This window comes from Hemiscyllium ocellatum, chromosome 17, assembly GCF_020745735.1.
Source record: "Hemiscyllium ocellatum isolate sHemOce1 chromosome 17, sHemOce1.pat.X.cur, whole genome shotgun sequence".
Classification (NCBI taxonomy): domain Eukaryota; kingdom Metazoa; phylum Chordata; class Chondrichthyes; order Orectolobiformes; family Hemiscylliidae; genus Hemiscyllium; species Hemiscyllium ocellatum.
Window position 1 is genome coordinate 49,771,735 of NC_083417.1, and position 27,570 is coordinate 49,799,304.

Here is a 27,570-nt window from a genome sequence, read left to right on the forward strand (position 1 = left end):
TAGCAGAACAGGCCTGATGGGCTGAACAACCTGCTTCTGCTCCCATATCTTATGATCTGAAACTTGCCCCCAGTCTCACATTCATTCCTTTTGAAGCCTGTCTCCGAGGAAGAGTCTTGTATTTTGCACGGAATGTAAATTAGTTCACAGCCTTAAAGGGCCACATTGTTGTCTTCATTTGCATCTGAGCTTCTATGAAAATGATTTCTGGCCAACTGTAAACATCTTCACCTGATTTTGACCGACTGGATTTTGACTTTGACCGACACATGAATTAATAACCATATCATTAATAAATCAAGAATGATAACTAATTTTCTTTTTTCCCTCTTTCTTTACATGCTTTTGTGAGTGTGTCACGAAAATATTAAATCTCAACTTGCTGAAAAGGCATCAGGACAGAATCATAGAATTGAAAACTTCAGCAAAGAGTCCGTTGTATCTAAATATGTCGGGATAGGCATCGGGAGACAGTCATCAGAGGCTGTACAAACTAATCAATTAACCACAGCTCTGCACAGTTGATGAAGGCTGGAGTATGTGCCAGAAGCTTTGCAGGGGGTGCAACACTCATTGGGAATAAGCTGGTTTGGGGAAGCTATAGGTTGAGAGCAGACCAGTAAAATTAAGTGGTCAAGAACGGACCTATATATTTCATGAAAAGAAGGAAATGAGCAAGGAATCAAATTGACATACTTTCCTTGCTAGGTTGGAATGAGGCATAGCATGGTTCTAATGCAGATGAACTGACAGTAAAAGTGAATAACCAGGGTATGCTAAAAGACATAGTGTAGAATATGGACCAGTCCATTCCACGTTACTAAATTGGGTAGTTAATTACCTCGTAAGCAATAGGTACCCTCTTTAGGATCCTCTCTTGCAGCTTTATCAACCATTTTGTGGCTGGGATGTGCTTACTTTCACCCAAAAGTCAGTTCAGAGGCTGCTAACTCCGAAGTTTCCAGAACTGGTGCACAGTACTCAGTTGAGCTAGAGAGAAGCAAAAAAGGCTGAGATGAGAGTAAGAAAGGTTGAAGGAGATGCAGCCAAAGTGTGGCTCGTCAAATCTCTCTCCTAGCTTTAAATACAGGCACAGAACGTTCCCAAACCTAGATGGCAAATGTATTGTAAGGGATGGACGTGTGATTGAGACCTCCTTTTCCTATTTAATGTGAGACCAGAGAGGTTTCCAATTCCAGATGAGAAAGCTACCTACCTCCTATTATACAAGGAAGGAAACCCAGGCCCCTGCTGAATAGGGGCTGGCTGTCTGAATTCCGCGTTCTGCAGTTCGGGACAGACACCGGGAAAGTCGTGCAAACACATCCTAACAGCCTCCCATTGCTTTGCATGAAAAATAGCTCATACCCCTGCCTGATGAGCAGGATGTCTGTGTTCTAAGGCAGAAGATGAAGCGTTCTTCCTCCAGGCATCGGGTGGTGAGGGAGCGGCAGTGGAGGAGGCCCAGGACCTGCATGTCCTCGGCAGAGTGGGAGAGGGAGTTGAAATATTGGGCCACACGGCAGTGCGGTTGATTGGTGCGGATGTCCCAGAGATGTTCCCTAAAGCGCTCTGCTAGGAGGTGTCCAGTCTCCCAAATGGAGAGAAGACTGCATCAGGAGCAACGGATATAATAAATGACATTGGTGGATGTGGAAGGCTCCTTTGGGACCTTGGATGGAGGTGAAGGAGAAGGTGTGGGCGCAGGTTTTGCAATTCCTGCGGTGGCAGGGGAGGGTGCCAGGGTGGGTGGGTGGGTTTTGGGGGGTCGTGGACCTGACCAGGTAGTCACGGAGGGAACGGTCTTTGCGGAAAGGGGTGGGGAGGGAAATATATCCCTGGTGGTGGGGTCTGTTTGGAGGTGACAGAAGTGTCTTCAGATGATGTGGTTTATGCGATTTTCCTGCTCCTCAGATGCTGCCTAACCTGCTGTGCTTTTTCAGCACTGCTCTAATCTAGACTTTGGTTTCCAGCATCTGCAGTCCTTGTTTGTACCTGGATGCCCTGTTAAACCACAGTGCAAATAAAACAAAATTTCAGAATGTGAAAAGAAGTGTGCCCAGAAGTTTTTACAAAATTTGCAAACCACCCTACTAAGTGTGCAAGCCATGAGGCTTTTGATAATTTCTGAAGTGCAAAGCATCAACATGACATTGTTAGATTGGAGTTGGTTCTTACAGCCTTAAAAGCTACAGAAAAAAAAAAGAACATTGGTTGACACAGCATCCTGTTTTGAGTATGAACCCACAGAATTCAACAGAGAAAGATATTCTCCTGCTAGTTATATGTTTAACTGTCAGGAATTAATTCCCGAATGCATGTGTAGATTTTTAAAAAATTCTTCAAGAAAATCCTTTTTAAAAATGATATAGAATTAATTTTCTTCCTGATAGCCGTTAGAATATTATACCTGCAAGACATGCAAAGAAATCTCAATTTTTTTAAATTTTGCAATTGTACTCTCGTTTATTTTATAAAATTGATTCAAGCATAAAATAGCCACTATCAGGCATAGACTGGGCAACTTGATTGCTTTTAGAAATTTCCAGCAATTACCTAGAAAGATCCAAATCATCATCCCTCTATAATTTTACTCTTCCACTTTAAGTGTTGCAATAAAACCCAAAGGAGCAACAGACAGTGTCTACCCTTCCTAATTTTGTACAAAGGGAAAACATTGAAACTTATTATGATTGAAATGGTGCTACCAGCCCCACAATTATCTCCCACCACACAATGGTTGAAGGAGTAAAATGCCCCATTTCAGAAACTCTTATCACATGACATATTTTAAAACTAGATTTAAGTGTACAACTCTAACTCTCTATTGAGACCTTTTTTAAAAAACAAAAGTTGAAATAGACAAAAGGGCACTTGAGGCCTAACCAAAGTCTACCTCTACTTTTGACTTCTCTTGAAGTCTCATTTTCGAAGGAAATCTGGACAAAAAGCTGAACTAGTTCCTAAACTGCCTGAACAGCCAACTATAAGAACCTTTCACTGGGTATTGACCTGCTGGACTCTGACACACAAGAATCTTTCTCTTCATTTGTTTGGAATCATGACTTTTCCTTTGTTTTATTTTTCTTCCTTGTGTGTTTATGCCTATATGCATGCTGAAAATTTAGCCCTGGGTTTGGACACTGAATAAACTATCCTTTTAAAACCCTAGGATTAGTTTGCTTCAGATCATTTAAAAAATGGGCTTCATAAGCAGAGGCTTTGGGGAAACCAGTCATGCCTCTTTTAAGATGGCAAAGAAACAGAAATGATGTTTTAAAAGTAATTCAGTATCATAATTTACAAACAAAAGAGGAGGAGAATAAACTAAACTCCCTGTTGCCTATTATCCTTGTGGAGATGCTTATTGCTATCCGTTTAGAAATTTGAGTTTGACTTTTGTCATAGTTAAAGTTTCCTCCTTTTTAAATAGTGCTTTTTTTTTTACAGATTTTATAAATTAACAATTTTCTAACTCACCACTAATCTTTACAGTGAAGGATGCTTTCTTTCAGTTTGATGCTATCTTTAATTTTATTAGTCAACCAGGGATGGCACATCCTTCTCTCAATCATGTTTTCCCAGTGAAATATGGCTGAGAGGTTTGCAATATCTCATTGTCTTCCACTGTTTCTCTGCTTTCTTACCTGTTGACCTATTTTCTCAGTTCACTTTAGCTATTCTGATCTTGTACTTTATACAAATATACTTGTATCACACCCCCCCCCCCCCCCCCCCCCCCCCAACAACCGATAATCAGTACTTCTCCATGTTGAACAGCACTTGAACAAAGTACTGTGGGTGACAAAGGTGCAGAATGTGCTGTGTGTGAGGGGATTTCAATGTCTACCATCAAGAATGACTCTGCAGCTATATTACTGACTAAGCTGGTCAAGACTAAAAGGACATTGTTGCTAGATAGAGTCTGTGGCACAGAGTGAAGCAACCAACTGGAGACAAAAATAATGCTTAACCTTTTGCTTCTCTTCATGCCATAGATACATCTACTCATGTCTGTATCAGTAGGGGTGACCACTGTACAGTTCTCATGACCTGGCATATTCCCCTCTTTGCCAATACTATTATGATTGATCAGGATTGTCCCCTTGGTTCAATGAAGAGTGCAAGAGGGTGTGCAGAGACCAACACCAGATGCAAAAATGAGTAGTTAAAGCAACAGCATTGGTCTATTTGCACGCCTGTCAGTGTAAACAGCAAATGACAAATCAAGCAAATTGATTCCAGAATCAATGGACCTGGTCAAACTCTGCAGTCCTACTAGATCCAGTTGTGAGCGTTGGTGAACAATTAAATAACTCACTGGAAGAAGACCTCTACACATGTCCCCATCCTCAATAATGGAGAAACCTAAACCATTATTAGAAAGGATAATGCTGAAGCATTTGCAACAATCTTCAACCAGAAATGCTATGTGTCTGATTTAGCTTGGCAACTTACAAAAGTTAGAGTGGGGTACTGGAAAAAGGCACAGCAGGTCAAGTAGTATCTGAGAAGCAAGAGAGTTGATGTTTTGGCCAGTCCTGATGAAGGGTCCTGCCCAAAATGTCAACTCTCCTCCTCAGATGCTGCTTGACCTGCTGTGGTTTTTCCAATGCCGCACTTCATCTACTCTGAAAATCTCCAGCATCTGCAGTCCTCACTATCTCGAACTTCTAGAAGAACCCAGCATCACTGATGCCAATCTTCAACCAGTTTGATTCAGCCATAGATATATATAACACAGAAACAGACCTTTTAGTGCAGCTCATTCATGCTGACTAGATATTCTAAATTAAATGTGGCCGATATGCCTCTAAACCCTTTCTATTCATATACCCATCCAGATGCCTTTTAATTGTTGTGATTGTACCAGCCTCTACCACTTTCTCTGGCAGTTGATTCCCGTACATGCACCACCCTCTGCTTGAAAGCGTTGCGATTTAAAAGGTCCCTTTTAAATCATTCCTTTCTCACCTTAAACATATGCCTTCTAGTTTTGGTCTCCTGCACCCTAGGGAAAAGACCTTGTCTATATATCCTATCTGTGCACCTCATGATTTTCTAAATCTCTATAAGGTCACCCCTCCAGCTCTGAAGCTCCAGGGAAAATAACCTCAGCCTTTTCAGCCTCTCCCTGTAGCTCAAATCCTCCAAATCCTGGTGACATCCTTGTAAATCTTTTCTGAAACGTTTCAAGTTTTACAACATTCTTCCTAAAGCAGGTATTCCAATAGTAGCCCAACCAATGTCTTGTACAGCTGCAACATGACCTCCCATCTGCTATACTCAATGCCCTAACCAATGAAGACATTCATATCAAATGCCGCCTTCACTCTCTTATCTACTTGCAACTCCACTTTCAAGGAACTATGAACCTGCATTCCAAGGTCTCTTTGTTCAGCAACATTCCCCAGGATCTTACCATTAAGTGTATAAGTCCTACTGTGAAAGGCCTTTCCAAAATTCAGCACTTCATGTTACCCATGTAATATCAAGAAATAGCTAAAAGAAATTGCAAAGGCTATGGTCCCTGACAATACACCAGCATTTATGCTGAAGACTTGTGCTCCAGAACTTGCCCCTCCCCTGGCTAGGCTGTTCCAATGCAGCTGTGACACTGGCATCTACCTGGCAATGTGGGAAATTGCCCTGGCATGTCTTGTACAAAATATAGTATATTGCAACCTGCCAATTATTGTCAATTTAAGTGATAAAAGGGATCATCAACAGTGCTATCATGCAGAGCTTGCCTCGCAATAACCTGCTTCACTAACATTCAGTTTGGGTTCAGCCAGGGCCACTTGGCTCCTGACCTCATTACAGACTTGCTTCAAACTTGGATAAAAAAGTTGAACTCCAGAAGTGCATTGAGAGTGACTGCCCTTGACATCAAAGTTGCATTTGATCAAGTATGCTGTCAAAGAGCACTAAAAAATCTGGAGTCGGGGGGGATCAGGTAGAAAACTTTCTACTGATTGGAATAACCACCAGCACGAAGGAAAATATTTGTATTTGTTGGAGATCAGTTATCTGAGCTCCAAAATATCTGTACAGAAGTTCCTGAGTGTAGTGTCTTAAGTCCAAACATTTTCAACTGTTTCATCAATGACCATCCTACATCACAAAGTTAGAAGTGGAGATGTTCGCTGATGATTTCACAATGTTTGGCACCATCAGATATTGAAATAATCCATGACCAAATGCAGCACGACCCAGGCTTGAGCAGACTAGTGGCTAGTAATGTTTGGATCACTAAAGTGCCCGGTAATGGCCATCTCAATAAGAAATTATCTTTCATGCAATTCCACCACTAGTAGAAGTCACAAAATCTACCTTGTCAAGTTCCCTAAGAACCTTATGTGTTTCAAAAAGATTGCCCCTCATTCTTCGAAATTCTAATTTTTAAAGACATAACCTGCTTAGCCATTCTCAATAAGTCAACTCCTTTATTCTAGGAATTAGTTTAGTGAATTTCTTGAATTTCCCTCAGTCAGTTTATCTTTCTCAAATTAGGGACCAAAACTGTACACTTGGCATAGTCTCACCATCACCACCCTATACAGTTATAACCCTCCAATCTCATCGCAATAAAGGTCAAACGTCCATTTGTCATCTTAAATAATTGCTGTACCTGCGTGCAAACATCTTATGTTTCATGCACAAGAACACTCAGAACCCTCTGTACAGCATTTTCCTGGACACTCTCTTCACTTAAATCGTTGTCTGCCTTTTCATTCTTCATATCAAAAAATGCATCACCTCACTTTCCTGCAATAAACTTCATCTACCAGGCTTTTGCTTGTTCACTCAACTGACCTTTCTTACCTTGCAGATTCTCCATGTCCTCACCACAACATGCCCTTCCATCTATTTATTTTTATTTCATTGGCAAGTTTGGATATATTACGCTGCCCTCTCCTCCAAGTCTTAATATTGATAGTAAATAATTGAGCTTCTAAGATCCTGGTGGCAGTCCACATCTTCCCAAGCTGAAAATACCCATCAATCGCAATTCTAACTTCTGTGTGTTAAACAATCCTCACTTCAAGCAGATACATTATCCCCAGTAGCATGAGCTCTTATCTTGTGCAAAAACCTTTTCTGCGACACCTTATTGAAATCCTTCTGGAAATGCAATATATTACATTTGCTGGTTTCCCGTTATCAACTCTGCTTGTTATATCCTCAAAAAACTCTAGCAAATCTGTCAAACATTATTTCTCTTCACAAAACCATGTTGATTTTGGTTGCATTAAGCTCACCTAAATGTCCTGCTATTTCTTCTTTAATGGCATTTGTTCCAAAGACAAATGCTAAGCTGACTTGCCTATACTTTCCTGCTTTCTGGGCTCCCTCCTTTCTTGAAAGAGGGGCATCATATTGGCAATTTTCCAATTCATTGGAAATTTCCAGAATCCAGTGAGTTCTGGAATATTTCAAAAATGCATCCCGCCCAACCCTCACATCTTTGCATCCACAGCCACTTCCTTTTAAATCTTTAGATGTAGGCCGTCAGGTCCTGAGAACTTGTCTGCCTTCAGTCCCATTAGTTTGTCAAATACTTTTCACTCATGATAGAGACGAATCTTTGACCTTTTCTCCCATTTTGCCCCTTGGTTATCTGATATCTTTTAAGAGGAACCTTGTGAAATGCTTTCTGGCAGTCCGAATACATGACATGTATTGATTCTCTTTTTATCAACTCTGCTCGTTATCCTCAAAAAACTCCAGCAAATTTGTCAAACATGATTTAACTTTCACAAAATGTCGCTTTTGATTGTGTTAAATTTTTCTAAATCCTATTGTTGTCTTCCTTATTAATGGATTCTAGCATTTTCTCAAAGACTGTGAAGTCAAGCTGATTAAGGTTCATTCAATAGTTTGGTTTGTAGTTTTCATGTCAGTTTTACATAATGTAACCTTACCAGCCATTTCTGTGTTGGTGTTGTGAATAATTGGCATAAAGTGAAACAGATTTGGTTTGTTTTAATGTTGCTAGTTAGCTTCTTCATTTTTGTGCTTTAGATATTTCATACCTCTGTGTGAATTGAATAAAACTGTGGTAATAAAATTTTACTTAACAATTTCAGTTTTTGCCTGTGTATGTACCAAGTGAAGAAGAAAAATGTGATCCTCTCCTCTATGGTAATAGAGTTCGTAGTGTTATGGCCATGTAAGTAACTTGAAACAAGTTTTATTTGTTTTGCATAAAAGATTTTGTAGATTTTTTTATTTTCATTTACAAAATTCCTTGTCAAACTGATCATTTCACTTTGTTTGTAAATAGAAAGCTATAAGATGACAAAAAAGATTAATTGTTTTCAATAATTACTCCACTTCACTCCTATTATCACATTTCGGGGATGGCTTTTTGTAACAATTTGAGAATTTAATAGAATATCATTAATACACATCTATTATGCTGGCAAAATAAATTGGCTATTAAATATGACTTGCTAATATAAATAACTTGAGTATTGTTCAATTAATGTCACAATTTACCGAAAACAAATGCTGGAGCTCACAGCAGATCAGACAGTATCCTTGGAGAGAGATCAAGCTCATGTTTCGAGTTTAAATGACTCTTCGTCAGAGCTGGGCAACTCTGTTGTCAGCTCTGACGAAGAGTCATCTAGACTTGAAACATTAGCTTGCTGTCTCTCCATGGATGCTGTCTGACCGGCTGTGATCTCCTTTTGTTGTTTTTTGTACAGATTCCAGCATCTGCAGTTATTTGAAGCTACATAATGTGATTTATTTTGGTCATAGCAAAATGTCTGCTTTGATGTATTTTGTCATTTTTGTAGAGCTTTGGATGTGCCAGTTACGGATCACACGTTTGAAGATTGCAGACTGATGATTTCAGCCGGTGAACTGACTTTGCCCATGGAAGCTGGCCTGGTGGAGTTTACCAAAATTAACAAAAAGCTCAAGTATGCTAATCTGACTATATGGAATAGTTTTAAATCTTGTTTTTGGCTGAAAGTTTGAATATTTAAATGATAGAATAAATACTTAGATGTCAAATGCATTTTTTCCAAAATTAGTTGGATCAAATGACTACAAGTGTATCTCAAAACAGTGTCAAATCAGCCTTTTGCTGTATCTGATGCACTTTGAAAGGCACTGACCTCTGCTGGTGATCAAAGGTTAAGCATTTTAAATATCTCCTCAATGCTCTTATAAAGAGAAAGATAGGGACTAACCGCTTTGATTTTTTTTCATATCCAAATGGAAGACGTATGCATCTTCATTATTAAAGCATTCTGAAAATGCCTTTTGTAAGGTATTTGCAGCTTTCTAACCTGGTATTTGATTAGTCTGACTCTTTGTATTCCAATGTCCTAACCTATAGGCTTCAGTTTTCTTTTTTCACAGTGCTGCAAAGCTTTCTTTTTCAAACTGTTTTCTTCTTCAAGGTACAAATTTTAATTGCTTCAACTTAAGGAAGACTTGAAGAAAAACTCAGTCTTATTAATTTGCTACAAAATCATAAATTGCTGGAAAAATATTAATTTGCTCATTAATTTCTTGCCGCACTTCCAATTAAAATTAGCAGGCGCCAAAACATTTGTCTTTGTTTTTAGTACTGATTTCCTCTCAGAAAGAAGCCCAAAAGAAACAAGCAGGGCAGGAATAATATATAAATAAATCTCAGTAGTGGTGCAAATGGCTGCTGAATGCAGATTCTCAGCTGAAATTATGCATCTTTATTTGCACACATCTTCATTTAATGTGGTTGTGCAACAGAAGCATTTTGTGCAAATCCACATACAAAACTGGGAAGTACAAGAAGTCTGACTTTGTGCTTTTTGTTTCAGAAGCTTAGCGCTGGAGAAACTCAGTTGGTGTGGCAGCACCTACAGAGAGAGAAATAGAGTTGATGCTTCAAGTCAAATGATTCCTCTTTAGCATTCAGCAGGGCAGTTCAGAAGATGACATTGGACTTGAAGCATTAACTCTGAGGAGATACCCCATTGAGAAGGGTAGGAACTCTTAGTTGAAGATGTTGGAAGGAACTTAAGAGGTGATGTGACTCTGTGTGAGGGTGTGCCTCTGATGGACCAATAGATCTGTAAAGGAGGTTCCCACCCCATTCCTCACTGGTCCAAAGCCAATCAATCGAGCTCAAGTTGCTGAGCTTCCTGCATATCATTGATCTCCCCGTCATGATTAAGGTACAGATGGAAACAGAACATGGCCCCTGAGTGACCATTAATTGTCCACTTTTAGCCCCAATGAACCCATCAGTAGGTGAACCATTCAATATTTCCCTCTCCTCCAGAAAAGTTTAGAGAAGTCAGAGACTGGTAAGCAGGTGGCTGCAAGATCACCTGTTAGATCTTATGAATCTTTTTGTCTTTGAACCTGTAAGCAGGAAGAATAAAATCAGCTCGGTGACTACTCTGTCATGGCTGGTTTTCAGCCGAAACTGGTGGCCAAGAAGACCAGTTATGGACAAGCGGTTGTTTGGTATAGTGAGCTGTTTTGAAAGTCAGTTGATGAGTTTAAGAAAAAAAATCAAATGGTTATCTTTAGAAACGCATTCAAAGAGAACCAGTTTCCATTTAATGCACCAAATGCAGAGAAAGAATATTGTAACCTCCTTGCAGCTATCCTGCTGGAGCTTTAATGAATTAAACAACAAATAAAACATTATACAACCATGATCAAATCATGACCATGCACTATTGTTACAAATGCCAACACTTCATAACACATATTAAAGTGCATCTTTTAATTTGAGGTAGAACAAAATGACCTGGACAGATGGTATGGTCACTAAATCACTAATGCCCATAGATGGACCCATGTGACCTGTGAGCAAAATCTGTAGAAAATCAAGTGAAGTTTTCTTACCTTGTTACAAAAGAAGGTTTTCTGAACACAACCCTGTACCTGGAGAAATGGAAAGGGGAATTGCTGCTGCTGCTACTGCTGCTGTGAATAGCAGTGGGCAAGACATTATTTTTGTTCAGCTATTAGCTGTTTAGTGCTAGTTCTCTGTTTGAAGATACAAGACATTCGGAAAGAAATCTCCAGAATAGATTTAGCTGCTAGGAGCTGTTTTGGAGATACTCAAATAATGGGTTAACTTTCAAAGGATGCTGAAAGATTCACCCTGATGTGGCAGGGAGAAGGAAAACTACTGGAAAGCTAGGAAGTTGAAACTTAACTTTTGATGTTATATACGTATGGAGAGCTTGGCATAAAATTAAGATGTACTGTAATGTGTTTTAATTGCTGAAGCAATGTATAGCATCAGTTTATTTTAGTTTATTCATTATAGAAAATGTCTTGCAATGAAATCCTGAATTGATTCTTTCCAACAGTGGATGGAAAATTCAACCTTTTAAAATTTATTGATCCGTATGAATATCATACACTAAACCCATCACCAAATGTTCTAATTACTTAGAATATAATTTAAATGGTAGGATCTGGCTAGGGTTAGTAATCTGAAGCTGAATAGTGATTGTTCCAATAACCTTTCCCTGCATAAAAAAAATTTGCAGCTTTGATTTGTACGTTCAAGTTCTGATGTGGTCTGGATTTTGAATCCAGAACCTTTTAACTCCAAGACAAGAGCACTGCCAATTGAGTCATGGCTGACATGACTATTTTGTTTATTTATATATCGTATTCTATGTAAATCTGATTTTCCACAGTAACACCGGTTTATTTTGCACGTCAAGATCAGTTTTCCATTTCAGCATTGATTGGTTTGTTTTCTGGATCGGTTCTTGTCAGGTTTTCTGTTATGTGTTCTTCAATCAAATAATGATTATTAAAATGTAAATCAATCCCCAGGTTTTGCTCTGGATTATTTTGTGGAAGCATTTTGAATTTGGCCTCCTAACCATCTTGTAGTTGTCAATAGAAAACATAAAATTTCAGAGACAGAACTTGTAGTAAATTTTAATTTCATTCTCTCTTTCCATTTTATCTACCTATTGCATGTGATATAATAATTCCTCAAGTAAGAACGTTACCAGTGATAAACCAACCCAGCTTTTATCGAAAGTGGGAAGTTTTAGTTAAAAAGTATGTAATTAAACTAGCAAACGTGGAACTATTTCCAATTACTTGGTTTATTCTTACAGTTTAAACTGGGACAATGTAAGGAGCCAACTGGACAATTTTGCCGCAATTGCCAGTGTGTCCAAGGGTGGAAGGATTGGTATTGAAGAATTTGCCAATCACTTGAAACTGCCAATTACACCTCCACTTAGGGATGTGTTTTCTCTTTTTGATCGGGTAGGTTATTTATATATTTTATTCAAAGCAAAATTTTTCATAGGGAAATGTATATTCAGGAAGGAAGAAATACAAATTTCCCCACATTTTTTGTCAGAATTCAATATGTTTGAAGAATTTTATCCATGATTGAGTAATTGAGCAATTTTAGCCATGAGCCAAGTTACTGTTTGCCGCAGGGGTAAATCTAGAAATGGAATTTTCGATTTGATTCAGTCCAGATGAAAAATTATTTCTAAATTGAGCACTTAAAGTAATATTATATCAGGTTTTCAATGCAATACTATAGTTTCAAACACAATTTCACAGAAATAACAAATCACAGAATTGTTACTGCATTGAAGGAGGCTCACTGGCCCTGTTCATTAACTTGTGCTAAACTCCTGCCTTTTCAACATATCTTTGCACACCATTTCTATCAAATAATCATCCAAAGCCCTCTTAAATGCCTCAATTGAACTTGCCTCCACCACAATTCCAAGCATGCAGTCCATGTACTAACTACTTGCTGTGTGAAAATGTTTTTACTCACTTCACTCTTGCTTCATTTGCACATCACTTTAAATCTATGCCCTCCTTTTCTTTACCTTTCCTTTACGAGGATGAACAACTTTTTCCTATCTACTCTATCCAGCTCACTCATGATTCCAAAAACCTAAACAAATCTCCTCTCCGTTTTCTCTCCAAGGCGAACAGTCCCAATTTCTTTAATCTATCCTCAACTGAAATTTCTCATTGCTGGAACTATTCTTGTAAATTGCTTTAGCACTGTCTGCACTGTTTTCCATCTCACACTCAGACGGTGTTTACACAATACATAATACTCAGCCTGAGATCTAACCAGTGTATTGTATAAGTTCAAATCACCTCCCTGCTCTTGTACTCTAATGGTAAACCTCCCTAATAATAGATTTGAGAGCTCTGTACACTTCTGTGACTGCTCTCTCCACCTGTCTTGCCATCCTCAATGATCAATGCAGATAAATACCCAGGCCCTTCTGTTCCTGCACCCTCTTTAGAATTGTTCCCTCTATTTTATGTTGTCTTTCAATATTCTTCTGACCAAAGTGTAGTACCTCACACTTCTTTGCATTGAACCTCATTTGCCACCTGTATGCCCTCTACACCAATTTGTCAATGATCTTTTGGAGTTCCACATGTTCTCCTTACAGTTTACAATTCTTCCAAATTTAATGTCATCTGCAAACTTAGCAATTGTTCCTGCACATGAAAAGCAGATCATTAATATAGGTCAGGACAAACAAGGGTCCAAATACTGACCCCCTGGGGATCTCCAACCTTCCACCAACCCATGATCTATAATTTTCCTAATAGGTCTATTGTGCGGCCCTGGATTAAAAGCCTTCTGGAAATCCATGTAAATCACATCAACAGCTTTGCCGTCACTGATTCTTTTTGTTACCTCATCAATATATTGTGCAGCTCCTTGTGAGTTACTCGTAGTTGTGTAAAATGATGTGATAGCTGTTGATTAGTGGATGTGAGAACAGGAAGTAGTTATTCAACCCACTGAGTCCATGCCAGTTCCCTGCAGATCATTCTAATCATTCCCACTCCCTTGCACTGTCCAATAGCCTTGCAAGTTTGTCATTGAAATATCCATTTAATTGCCTCTTAAAGTTACTTGAAGTTTAACAAACAGTTGTAGTGAAGATTGATATAAAGATAACCAACTGATGTTTTGTCTTCTTAGAATGGCGATGGCACCATTGACTTCAGAGAATATATAATTGGTTTGGTGGTTCTTTGTAGTCCTGCCAACACAGAGGAAACTATTCAGTTTGCATTTAAGGTAAAAATAGTAAAATATTGCCACAAGGAGAGTTTGAGCTGTTGATTTTGCTATCTCCTGTGTGTTTTCCAAATTGAATGAAACATTTATATATGCTTACATTTGATGTTAAAGTAACTGAACGGAGAGTTAACATATCCTTGAAGTAAACTGTTAAAAGTAATTACTTGCCATTTTTCCTGGTTTAGGATCTCACTATCATTAAGCTGTTCTGTGGGGAAAATGAAATGCTTGTCTTCCTTTTAAGATGCTTTTGATTTGGGGGGCATTTACTCCATCATTCCTCCTGTTAGTGAAATATAAGAACAACAAAAGACAAGAAAACAACCTTTAGGCTGGCTGAACAATCTGTTAGTGCCAAGAGTTTGTCTGTCTTCTTCATAGTCTATTTTATCATCCTGGAGCTGGATTAGTTTGAGAACCTTGATTAATTCTCTATTGAATAATGTGACAGCTGCTGATCCGTGGATGTGAGAACAAGAAATAGTCACTTATGGCACTGAAGGGAGCTATTCAACCTATCGAATCCTGCCAGATTATTTCTTTGAAGTGCCCGTTCAATGTTCCTTTGAAATTATTAACTACTTCCACCATTCTCATGGGCAGCAACTTCTAGATTATTACCACTTGCTATGTGAAAATGTTCTCATATGCTTGCTGCAAGTCTTTCCCAAAATCTGTACCTGACACCAGATTCCATTTCTTTCCTCTGGCCATCCCAGAACTTTCTTGCTTCTTTTTTAGCTGGTGCTGTGAAACATAAAATTGTTAGGATCCCATGATGTAAAAAGGAAGTCGGCGTCCCTGCCATTACAGTGACTGAGTGTGGAACTTTTTACCTAATTGCTTTTGAATCAGTTAGTTTCTTGATACAAAGAATCTGTATCTATAAATTAGCTGTCTGTGCTTAAACCATCAACAAATTTAAGTCAATCAAGGATGAGAAAGAGTATTTATTATTTGAAGAGAGTTGACTTTGACTTTAAAATTTAAGAAGTTGGCAAATAGTTTGGGTATCAAGAAAGTCATGCTATTTTCCAAACATTTGCAAATTTTTCATAATGTTTTGTCTTTTACATTGAGTAAAGTTACTTGATCAAACTATAGTATTTAATAAATAATATACAAATATTTTATGTTGATTCTCTCTCTGCCTGTGCAGTTATTTGACTTGGATAAAGATGGATATATAAGTGAAGAGGAGTTTGCTGCTCTCCTGAGATCCTCTTTGGGTGTGCATGATCTTGATGTTTCCACATTATTCTCTGATATCGACGTGGAAGGTGCAGGAAAGATCTCATACGGTGAGTAAATTTAGTTATGCAATTTCAAGTCACATCTTCTCTGCAGTTAATGGAATTGCAAAAACATTTTTAAAAAGTAGTTTTAATAATCTCCCCTCTGATTTTTTTTTTCACCTTGTAAAGATGGGAGTAAGGGACCACTGCTCCTCATTGATTGTCATTTGTATATCCTTTCAAGATCAATGAGTAAACATTAGAGAATCATTACAACCATTAGTTGTTCTGTCTTTAACCGGTGTGTATATGTAATATGGTACTGAATAGTGATTAGAAGCAAGTTCCGTGAAAGCTAAATCCTTGCATCTTCTGTATCTGTGCCTGGGAAAAAAAAAACTTCTATTCACATCCTCCACCACCCTGCTACACACTGTCAAGCAAATTACAATGGTCCAGATTTGGCTCTCCATTTTCCAAAATCCTTGAGCTATCCATTTTTCAAAATTACACCCTTGCCTCTATTTGGAATCTCTTGCTGCCAATAAAACATTTAAAGTCTCTGATTTGTTGATTTCCCTTCATTAAGTCACTGAAATGCAAATTTGAATGTTTGTAATGAGCAACTGGGTGAGGTGTTCATTACTAGATCTGACTGGACGCATTAAGCACTAACTCAGAGGTGGGGAACCTTTTCACGTTGGAAGGCCGCATTATGTTAGTTGTAATCTAATAAGGCCGCATCCAAGAAACTTCAATTATATATTCTTCAAAATTCACATTATTTTGTAAAAATCTAACTAGAGTCGCATTATAACTAAATCATGAGCATAGCAGGTGTCAAAATAGCCCTTATGACTTACCAATGTTTTAATTGTGGCGGCCAGTCTGTGAGGATGATTTCGTTGAATTTTCTTTTACTCTCTGGTACTTTAAATACATTCATTTTAAGATTAAAATAAAAATAATAAAGGACGAAAAAAACATATTAATAAAAAATAAAAGACTTGTTCTGCAAAATTTGATTTCATTCAAAAAGCCACACACAATGGCGTAGAAGGCTTAAGGCCGCAGGTTCCCCACCCCTGCACTAACTGGTTTGTAAAACCAAAGTGCAGATACTCAACAGCTCTTGCAATATCTCTGGATTGGGAATAAACATTCAGGTCAATTGTCTTTCATCTTGGTTAAAGGCCTGCTGAATATTTTGTTCTAATTTCAGATTTATAGCATCCACGGTATTTTTCTTGAAGCACAATGGGGTTCTGCTGTTTTATGCCAAAACTGCTGATTGTTCCAGGGTCATCCTTTTAACCACTAACTTTCTTCCCTTCATCAGAAAAGGTCTTCTTGAATCCCTTTGATGTGCAATGATCAGGGAAGGCAGTGCTGTAGTGGTAATGTCACTGGACGAGTAATCCAGAGGGCTAAACTAATGCTCTGGGAACGTAGATTGAAAGCCCATCAGTTGGCAGTTGGTGGAATTTAAAACTCCGTTCATAAGCCTGGGATTAATAGTCTAATGATGACCATGGAAGCCTTGCTGATGAACCTCTGTCGATTGTGTAAAATCCCATCCAGCAGCATGGTGGAGTTGAAAAGCTTTTCCCTAACTGTAGTTAATCAATCTGTCTGGGTTCAGAACTAAAACCAGCCACTTTTGGAGTACTGTTCTGGTCGCTATTCAAGAGGAACGATTTATTAAATTGGATAGGGTTCAGAAAAGAAACAAGTGAATAGCGGGGGCATATTTTTAAGGTGAGGGGAAAAAGATTTTTAACCTAAGGGGCATGTTTCTAACACACAGGGTGGTTCGTATGTGGGATGCACTGCCAGAGGAAGTGGTAGATGCAGGTACAGTTACAACATTTAAAAGACATTTGGATAGGTACATGAATAGGAAAGGCTTAGAGGGATGTGAGTCAGATGCTGGCAAGTGGGACTAGTTTAGTTTGGGATTATGTTCGGCACTGGGCTGGTTGGACCAAAGAGTTTGTTTCTGTGCTGTATGGCTCTATGATCATCTCTCTGAACTCCTCCACTGTCTTTGTTATCATGCTGCTTTTCCAGATCCAATACCGGATCAACAACATTTCTCTTAGTTAGATATTGGGAAAACTAAAGCCATTTTCTCTTTGCCAAATTTCATTCCCTAGTCACTTACTCCTTATGATTCTATGACTGCCCTCTCCGATCCAACCATATTACTGTTACCTTAGCATCCTATTTGACCTTGAGCAACGTTTCTGAAGCCAGATCCTTGCTATCACTCAGACTGTCTAATCCTGGTGCCATAGAATTAACCTTACGAACACTTGCCTCAACTCACCCACTGCTTAAACTCGCAACATACTCTTCTACCACTCGACCTATTCAGATACTATCCTGGTTATGTCACTGACCCTCATCAGAACTTTAAGCAAAGATGAATGTGGAAAAAAGAACGAAAGAGAAGAGACCTGTGATCAGCTAGAAAGCAAGGAAAATTAAATGTCAAAGAGGATGAGAGTGTTCAGCAAAAAATGGGACAATTAAGATGAACAGATGTGTCGAGAGGAGATGAAAATGAGACAAGCAGAATTGTCACCAATAGCTGTCATCCAAATGCAAAATTAGAAGTGGGGCTCTGATCTGAAGGTATTGAACTTATTCTTATGCTTGGAAGGCTGGAAAGTGGACAGCCAAGAAGTGTGATGCTCAACCTTAAAGATGCATTGAGCTTTATTAAAATAGTGGGAGGCCAAGGACACGTATGTCAGTGAGCGTTTGATAGGGAGTTTGAATGGCAACTATCCAGAAGCTTGGGTCATGCTTGTAGGTCAGGAAGGGCTTATGCCCTAAACATCGATTCTCCTGCTTCTCCGATGCTGCTTGACCGGCTGTGCTTTTCCAGCACCACACCCTTCGACTCTGATCTCCAGCAACTGCAGTCCTCAATCCCTCATGCTTGTAGATGAATGGCAATGTCTGCAAAGCAGTCAGAAGTTTGTATTGGTCTTGCCAAAGTAGAGGAGATGCTCTTGTGTGCAGCAAATGCAAGTAAATTAATGCTTCACCTAGAACGAATGTTTGTAATCTTGGACTTCAAAAAGGGTGGGGGTACAAGGGCAGGTGATACAGGAGTTTTCCAGGGTATCACAAGGTGAAGCTTCTTATGGAATGTTGAAAGAGGGAAAGAAGAAATCTTTGGTAATTGCATGCTAGAGATTGCAGAATTGTCGGAGAATGATTTCCTTCGTAGACTGCTTGGTGAGATGCCCAGGGAGTACAAAGTAAATCCTACCAGGGTTCTGAGTCTGACAGATGCGGGTGAGGGCTGCAGAAGAGCAGGTAATGAAATGGACATGAATGAATACCCTCTCAAACACTCTGGTAGCCTTGACTGATGAAAGAGGCTGGTATGGAACGATGCTTAAAGCAAACTAGTTGTGAGGAAGGTTGTCAAAATAGCTGCCATTTCACTCGTATAAAGTTAGTTATTTTTAAGTAATTATTATATTTTAAAAACCTAGTTACACCTCATTCAACAAGGTTGAATTTTTTCAGGTTTTTTAATGTGCCATACTAAGAGTGGAATGTACCATTAATTAAATAAATTTCCAATTGAGTGCTCGTCTCTCCCTAGTCCCTCACTGGTCCCCATATGTCATCTCTGCTAACCTACTTGCTGCCTCTTCTGAACACCTTGTTTCCAAATACTTCCCACATTTCCTGCTGGATGTCTTCATGCTGTCTGATGCTCTCACTGCTTCTGTGTCTGCCATTCTTGCTATCTCACTTGCCACCTCTCCTGAGCCCTTTATCACAGTGTTGAAAGGAGCAGCAAGTGGGTGGAAGGGACAGCAATTGTGAGGGAGCCAAGAGATGTGGTGAGCAAGAATGAGAGAGATGGTGGGAGGGAGTGAGAGGTATGGGAGAGAGAGAGAGCAAGCATAAGTACGTTGCAGGAGGTAGTAAGTGAGCAGTAAACAGGAAAAAATAGTAAGTAATAAGAGTATTAGTTAGTTAGGTAATAAGTAGAAAAAACATGTTTGGATCAATTACAATCAAGTCAGTCAATACATGTTTTACTTTAATTATTAAAAGTCAGCCTTTACATTTTTTTTGTAAACAAGGAAGTGATTTTCATTTAGAACATTTTTATTAAGCCTGCCATTTCTTAGGAATGTGATAAGAGTATTAAGTGAGGTATAGCTGTACTGGAGAGTCCATTTGGCAGTGTTCATGGATTTAGTTGGGCTCTTCACATTCATATCAGAAATCATTTCTCACCCTCTGCTTGGAGATATTGTCACCAATCTTTGATGCCCCCGACCCACCCAATTTAAGGTATAGTAGTGTTCCTGTTCAGAGTTGATGCCTTGAAGGAATTGTTCTGAAGAAATCATGTTATCCAAGACCTCCAGGAATGTCCCATCATTTTGTTGGTTTGACCATTCCACCGTCATGTTTTAGAAACAGCTCTTTCTGGACATGAGTTTCAAGGATGTTGAATTATACATTTGGAGTTGCTGGCTACAATCAGGTTTCTTTATTTCTCCTTTTTGTTGAAGACGCCCTGTCTTAGTGGCACGATTCACATGAGGCAATGCAGCAACAGTAGCATTATTGGTCTCTAACATTTTGCAATTTCTTGAAATGAAATGTTGTGAAACACCTTCAGGGGAAACATAAAAATGGAAGTCTGAAGTATGAGAAATGAATTCTGATGAAGCATTTCTTTTCATTCCTAGAAATATTCCGTGAATTTGCTCTGGCGCATCCAGAGTACGCCAAGTTGTTTACCACCTACCTTGAACTTCAGCGGTACAAAGTATTGCAGACAAAAGATGACAGTGATGATGAGGAAACACTTAAAAAGGCACAGTCAGCTAACACCGCTGAAGAAAGTTTGAGTAGCTCAGACAAGAAGGCTGACTGAGTTCAAATTGCTTGTTTTATGTTGTGAATAGAAATTACCAAAATATCTTTGAGGTCCAAACAGGATTCAGATCTTCCTGTTGTAAGATCTGCTCGCTGTTCTTTTATTATGGTGTAAATATATATTGTCTGTCATTTTTATGATGCTTCATCCTGTAAATAATATTCAACTTTTTTATTGTAACTGCTCATAAAAAAACTCAAAATATAGTTTGGTCATTTTCATTTTTTCCAGCTTTTTAAAAAAAATTAAAAATCAATCAAAATTTATTTGTGTATTTTCATTCATGACAACGGCAACATGCATTTATATAGTTATCTTAGCATTTTTAAAAAGCCAAGATACTTCTCATAAGAGAAATAAATGAATGATATGGCAGGAAAAAAGAGACTCGAAATGATGATGAAATGTTTGGCCATAAAATTGGGTATTGAAAAACCTTGGACATTGAGAGGTAAAAGAACAATTTTCAGAGGAATTCCGAAGTCCAGGGCTGTGGCAACTTGAAGGCTTTGTTATCAAGGAACCCATGAAAATATTTGAACTTGTCTCTTCCTGAGCTATTGAGTGTGTCTTTCTGGTCCCAAAAGAGATGAAAAGATGGTAGGGTGGGTAAGCCTAATGGGTCGAGAGTCAAAAGATCAGATTCTCATCAGATGTTAGGGCTAATGTTGTGTCACCATAGTCTTACCACGCCATAGGGCTGCTCTCTCATTAGAGAGAAGTGACTGTTGGTGATTTAACCTGAGGGTCACCAGATCTTTAGGCGAGGGAAGAGGTTGAGAAGGAGAGCGGATAATGAAATGGACATGAATGCATACCCTCTCAACCACTTCATGGTAACCTCAAACGGTGATGGGAACTGAACCCACACTGTTAGCATCACACTGCTCTGTAAACCAAAAACCCAGCCAACTGAGCTAAACCAATTCACTGTTAGGGTAATGATTAGCGATTAAGTTCTCCCACTTCTTTCTGAGAAAGACAAATTAATAGATCTTATTTAAAAACAGTGTAGCTAAATGTATGCAGTATTCGGAATAAGTGGAGAAGCTGGTGGCACGTGTAGAGATAAATAGTACGACCTGGTCAGGTTAAATGAAATGTGATTTCAGGAAAATCAGGACTTGGAGTCAGATGTCCAATGGGACTCAGTATTCCAAAAAGACAGACAAGAAGAAGCACGGAGTGAAGTTGTCTTATTGGTTAACGATGCTATCAAGGATGTATTAAGAAATTATATTGGCATTTGGGACCAAAATGTTGAGTCAACCTGGGTGGAAATAAAAGCAAGGAAAAAAAATCCCTTGCTCGGAGTAATTTACAAGCCCCTGAACAGTACTTCCAAATTAGGGCATAGTATAAACCAGGATATAATGAAGAGCACAACAATAATAAGGGTAATTGTAACGTGTACGTTAACTGGGAAACCTTCAGAAATGAGATAACAAGAGTCCAGAGAGAGTATATTCCTGTTAGAGTGAAAGGTAAGGATGGTAGGTATGAGGAATGCTGGATGACTAAAGAAATTGAAGGTTTGGTTTAGAAAAAGAAGGAAGCATATGACAAGTATCAACAAGATAAATCGAATGAATCCTTAGAAGAGTATAAATGCAGTAGGAGTATACTTAAGAGGGAAATCAGGACGGCAAGAGGGGGTCATAACATAGCTTTGGCTAGGGTGTCCTTGAGGAAAGATTCATGGAGTGTATGAGGGATTGCTTTAGAGAACTGGCTACTTTAGATTTGGTATTATGTAATGAAGAAGGATTGATCATAGTAGAGTTTCAAGTTCAGATTAAAAGAGTGGACACAGAGTTGCTTACTAGAGTTTTAACATTGGGAAAAAGTAATTATTCAGGCCTGAAGGAGGAGTTAGCCCTCATTGACTGGGAAAAGATATTAAAGGACAAGATAGTTTAAGAGCAATGGTAAATGCTTAGGGAGATGATAAATATTTCTATGTTAAAGTACATTGCTAAGAAGAAGCGGAATTGTAAAAAGGATGAAAAATTATGATGAGATTAAATTAGGATATCGGGTGGGCATGGACAAGTTGGAATGAATGTTTCCATGCTATAGATTGTTATGATTGTATGGCTGGATGACTTAACAAGGATGTCAGTAATAACAAAGACAAAAATGAGGGCATACCATATTGAGAAAGCTTGTGGCCTTACATGTGACACATTTGCTACAGGAGATGTGGGAAAGCGCTTGACCACGGGGGCAGGGGGTAGAGGTGGGGGTCATTTGTTCAAAAGAATTGGGGACATCTGTTAGTGTCAGTGGATCTGTGTAAATAAGGTGATAACATTTGTGGAATGTTATGCCAGCCTCATGCCAGGGGCTGGAAGACTGCACATAATTTCACTGTAGGGTGTCGGGTAACTAAATTTCTGTTTATATATCAAAGACTTTTAACAAAATTCATACTTAATAGGAAAAGATCTTGTAATTTAATAAGCTGAGTGGAATATGTACATAACCGAACAATCCTGATACGTTTTCATGTATAGCACTGAACAGATTTGAATTTAAAAGGCTCAGCTCCCTCACCTTGACTGTTCTGGAATGTGAATGTCTCATTATCCTTATAGTCTAAAACAAATGAAGGCTGAAACTGACATAGTAAAGAAGTTGAAAGATATTCATGTGTGAGTGAGTGGGAGAAAACATTCTTCTGTAAATTACATTTACTGACTGAAGGGTTCAGGGGACACCGAGAGAGAGAGAGACAGACAGACAAGACAGAAGCTGGTAGAAAGATGAACTCTTTGTGGTCTGAGTTGAGTGAACACTGACTTGTCATGGATTGAATGTTTGTGTGTTCTTCCGTGGAGCTTGAGATCCAGGAATGTTATGAATTTAATTTGCATTCTGGGAATCCAAAATGATTTTAAAAGAAAAAGCCATTTTGTAGGACTATGATACTGGACATGTTAGCTGAGCGAGGTTACCTCATGACCTTTCCACATAGTTTAGACTAGTTCCTCATTATAATGAATTGTTAAAAGGGAAGGTTATCTAGGCAAAACAATCAGCCATTTGGGACCTGACTGGATCAAGGTTTCCCACTTTGATGTGTATGTCGCTTAATCAGTCAGGTATACACAGACTTGTTAATGAGTTTCTATTGCTCTGCAAAATTTGCCACTTTATTGCTGATTATCTGATTAAGGACATGTGGCGTTTTTGTAATTTTAATACATATTTCTGTTTGAAGAGAGCTTGTTTACAGCACTAAGGGGAGTAGCCTGAGAGAGCCCTTGGGGTAAGAGCTGGCACCACTACTCTGCTAATGGTTTTAGAACCTTAACTCAAGCCTGGCTTGTAAGGATCAATGTTATTGTGTAACATTGATGCCATTGGTAAATAAAGGTAATAATTTAAACTAAAATGTCTGTAAGAGTTTTATATTCCAGATTACACAGAGTATGATATTTGAGACACAGTAAGAGAGGCTTACAGGTCAAGTCCATTACGGATTCCCTGAGCTGTCTCAAATAGGTACTTCAACAATATTAATGTCACTCTGGAAGATTGCGAGAACTTTAAACAAAGTTCAACGGTTAGCAAAAGGTTACAAGAAAATCAAAAGTGCTAAGATAAACTATAAAAGGAAAGTAGCAGGGAACATAAGCACTGGTACCAAAGCTTAGAGTAAGAAAGTCATAGAAATGTATAGCATGGAAACAGACTCTTTGATCCAACTGGTCCATGCTGACCAGATATCTCAACCCAATCTAGTCTCACCTGCCAGCACCCAGCCCATATCCCTCCAAACTCTTCCTATTCATATACCCATCCAGATGCCTTTTAAATGTTGCGATTGTACTAGCCTCCACCACTTCCTTTGGCAGCTCCTTCCATACACATACCACCCTCTGCGTGAAAAAGGTGCCCCTTAGGTATCTTTTATAGCTTTCCCCTCTCACTCTAAACCTATGCCCTGTAGTTCTGGACTCCCCCACCCCAGGGAAGAGACATCGTCTATTTATCCTATCCATGCCCCTTATATGATTTTATAAACCTCTATAAGGTTACCCCTCAGCCTCTGATGCTCCAGGGAGAACAGCTCCAGCCTATTCAACATCTCCTTATAGCTCAAATCCTCCAACCCTGGCAACATCTTTGTAAATCTTTTCTGAACCTTTCAAGTTTCCGAACATCTTTCCAATAGGAAGGAGACCAGAATTGCACGCAATATTCCAAAAGCGACCTAACCAATGTCCCATACAGCCACAACATGACCTCCCAGTCCCTGTACTCATTACTCTGACCAATAAAGGAAAGTGTACCAAACGTCTTCACTATCCTATCTACCTGTGACTCCACTTTCAAGGGCCTGCATTCCAAGGTCTCTTTGTTCAGCAGCATTTCCAAACACCTTACCATTATGTGTCTAAGTCCTGCTAAGATTTGCTTTCCCAAAATGCAGCATTTTGCATTTATCTAAATAAACTCCATCCGCCACTTCTCGGCCCTTTGGCATCTAATCAAGATCCTCTTATAATCTGAGGTAACTTTCTTTGCTTTCCACTGCACCCTCCAATTTTGGTATCATTTGCAAACTTACTAACTATACCTCTTATGCCCATATCCAAATCATTTATATAAATGACAAAAAGTAGTGAACTCAGCGCCAATCCTTGTGGCACTCCAATGGTCACAGGCCTCCAGTCTGAAAAACAATAGTCCACCACCACCCTCTGTCTTCTAACGTTGAGCCAGTTCTGCATCCAAATGGCTAGTTCTCCCTGTAATCCATGAGATCTAACCTTGCTAACCCGTCTCCCATGGGAACCTTGTTGAAAGTCTTACTGAAGTCCATATAGATCACATCTAATGCTCTGCCCTCATCAATCCTCCTTGTTACTTCTTCAAAATACTCAAACAAGTTTGTGAGACATGATTTCCCACGTACAAAGCCATGTTGACTATCCCTAATCAGTCCTTGCCTTTCCAAATGCATGTACACCCTCTCCCTCAGGATTCCCTCCAACAACTTGCCCACTACTGACATCAGGCTCACTGGTCTCTAGTTCCCTAGCTTTTCCTTACCACCTTTCTTAAGCAGTGGCACCACGTTAGCCAACCTCCAGTCTTCCGCCACCTCACTTGTGACTATCGATGATACAAATATCTCAGCAAGATGCCCAGAAATCACTTTCCTAGCTTCCCACAGAGTTCTAGGGTACACCTGATCAGGTCCTGGGGATTTATCCACTTTTATGTGTTTCAAGACATCCAGCTCTTCCTCCTCTGTAATATAGACATTTTTCAAGATGTGACAATCTATTTCTCTATATTCTGTTTTCCATGCCCTTTCCCACAGTAAACACTGATGCAAAATACTAATTTAATATCTCCTGCAGCTCCATACAATGGCTGCCTTGCTGATCTTTGAAGTGCCCTATTCTCTCCGTAGTTACCCTTTTGTCCTCAATGTATTTGTAAAAACCCTTTGGATTATCCTGAACTCTATTTGCTAAAGCTATCTCATGTCCCCTTCTTGCCCTCCTGATGTCTCTCTTAAGTATATTCCTACTGCATTTATACTTTTCTAAGGATTCATTCAATCTATCTTGTCAATACCTGACATATGCTTCCTTCATTTTCTTAACCAAACCCTCAATTTCTTTAGTCATCCAGCTTTCCCTACACCTACCAGCCTCACCTTTCACTCTAACAGGAATATACATCACTGGACTCTCGTTATCTCATTCCTGAAAGCTTCATATTTTCCAGCCGTACCTCTACCTGCAAACAGCTGTCCCCAGTCAGCTTTTGAAAGTTCTTGCCTAAAACTGTCAAAATTAACCTACATCCAATTTAGAACTTCAGCTTTTAGATCTGATCTATCCTTTTTCATCACTATTTTAAAACTAATAGAATTATGGTCGCTGGCCCCAAAGTGCTCCCCCACTGACACCTCAGTAACCTGCCTTGCCTTATTTCTCAAGGGTAGGTCAAGTGTCTGAGAAGAAAGTTAGTGATGAAATTAAGTGTTGGTCCTTTCAAGGACTAAAATAGTGAAGCAATAATGAAAAACTCAGAATTGCAGAGGCACTAAACCAATATTTTGTCTCACTGAGGCAGATCATTTCTTCCCAAAAACTGCAGTTGCTACAGAGGATGTTGGTGAAATTATTATAGTTAGGGAGAAAGTTTTAAGTAAAGTGATGAAATTAAATGCAGATAAATCCTGGCACTGATGGCATGTACCATAGGGTATTAAAGGAGAAGGCAATAGATGCATTAATTGTTATGTTCCAAACTTCACTGCATTCTGGAAAGATACTACTGGATTGGAAAGACTCTAATATTGACAAACATTCAAAAAAGGAAATAAGTGGGAAACTATAGACTAGTTAGTTTCACCTCCATAGTGAGGTACCTGCTAATCAATCATAAAGGAGATAAGTGAACATATGGAAAAATGAAGCTCAATTCACCAGGGTTAGCGTGGTTTCATGAAGGATAAGTCATGCTTGATAAACTTGCTGAAGTTCTTTGAGGATTTAACCAACAAGGTGGGTTATGGGGATCCAATGGATGTGGTATATCTAGACTTTCAGAAGGCATTTGACAAGTTACCACATAAAAGACTGATCCTGAAGGTTAGATCTTAGGGGGCTAAGGGGTAGAGGATTAGCTTGGATACAGGATTTATTGACTGACAGAAAGCAGAGGGTCAGGATAAGTGGGTCCTCCTCTGGATGGCGAACTGGGGTGCAGCAGGGTTCAGTTCTCAGACCTTAACTATTTCCTACCTATGTAAATGAACAAGCAGGAACATAGCAAAATAGGGGGGGAAACAGGCTGTGATAAGGAGATTTAAAGATGGATATTAATAAGCCAGGAGAATGGCTTAGAATCTGGTGGATGGAGTTTAATCTGGATAAGTGCAGGATTATCTATTTTGTTTGAAAAAACTAAAAGGGCATATTATTATTGAAATGGGAATCAGATTTAAAGTGCTTCAAATGCAGAGGGATCCTAATGTATGAATCACAGAAAGTGGGTGTGCAGGTGCAGCATATAATGAGAAAGGCAAATTGAATCTTGGTATTTATTGCAAAAGGACTTGATTGTAAAAGTAACGAAATGTTGTTACAATTATATAAGCTATTGGTGAGCCATATCTGCAGTATTGTGTCCAGTTTTGATCTCCTTACTTGAAGGAGGACCTGGTGGCCCTGGCTGCAGTTCAGAGGAGGTTCTCCAGGTTGATTTCAGGGATTATAGACCTGTCGTACAAGGAGCAGTTGACTAGTTTGGCTTTTTACTTGCTGGATTTTAGAAAAATGAGAGGGAATCTGATTGAGGTTTATAAA

The 27,570-nt window shown here is 39.0% G+C and overlaps 1 protein-coding gene across 1 annotated transcript in view; it reads left to right on the forward strand.

Annotated features, from left to right (window-relative positions):
- Positions 1-20,499, forward strand: part of lpcat2 (lysophosphatidylcholine acyltransferase 2) — a 69,975-nt gene extending 49,476 nt beyond the window's left edge. The window contains exons 9-14 of the mRNA XM_060837730.1: positions 8,091-8,173; positions 8,808-8,933; positions 12,105-12,258; positions 13,973-14,071; positions 15,234-15,375; positions 20,043-20,499. Coding sequence (XP_060693713.1) covers positions 8,091-8,173; positions 8,808-8,933; positions 12,105-12,258; positions 13,973-14,071; positions 15,234-15,375; positions 20,043-20,230 — 792 coding nt within the window. The 3' untranslated portion in view covers positions 20,231-20,499. The remainder of the gene's footprint in view (positions 1-8,090; positions 8,174-8,807; positions 8,934-12,104; positions 12,259-13,972; positions 14,072-15,233; positions 15,376-20,042) is intronic.
- Positions 20,500-27,570: the final 7,071 nt, after the last annotated feature.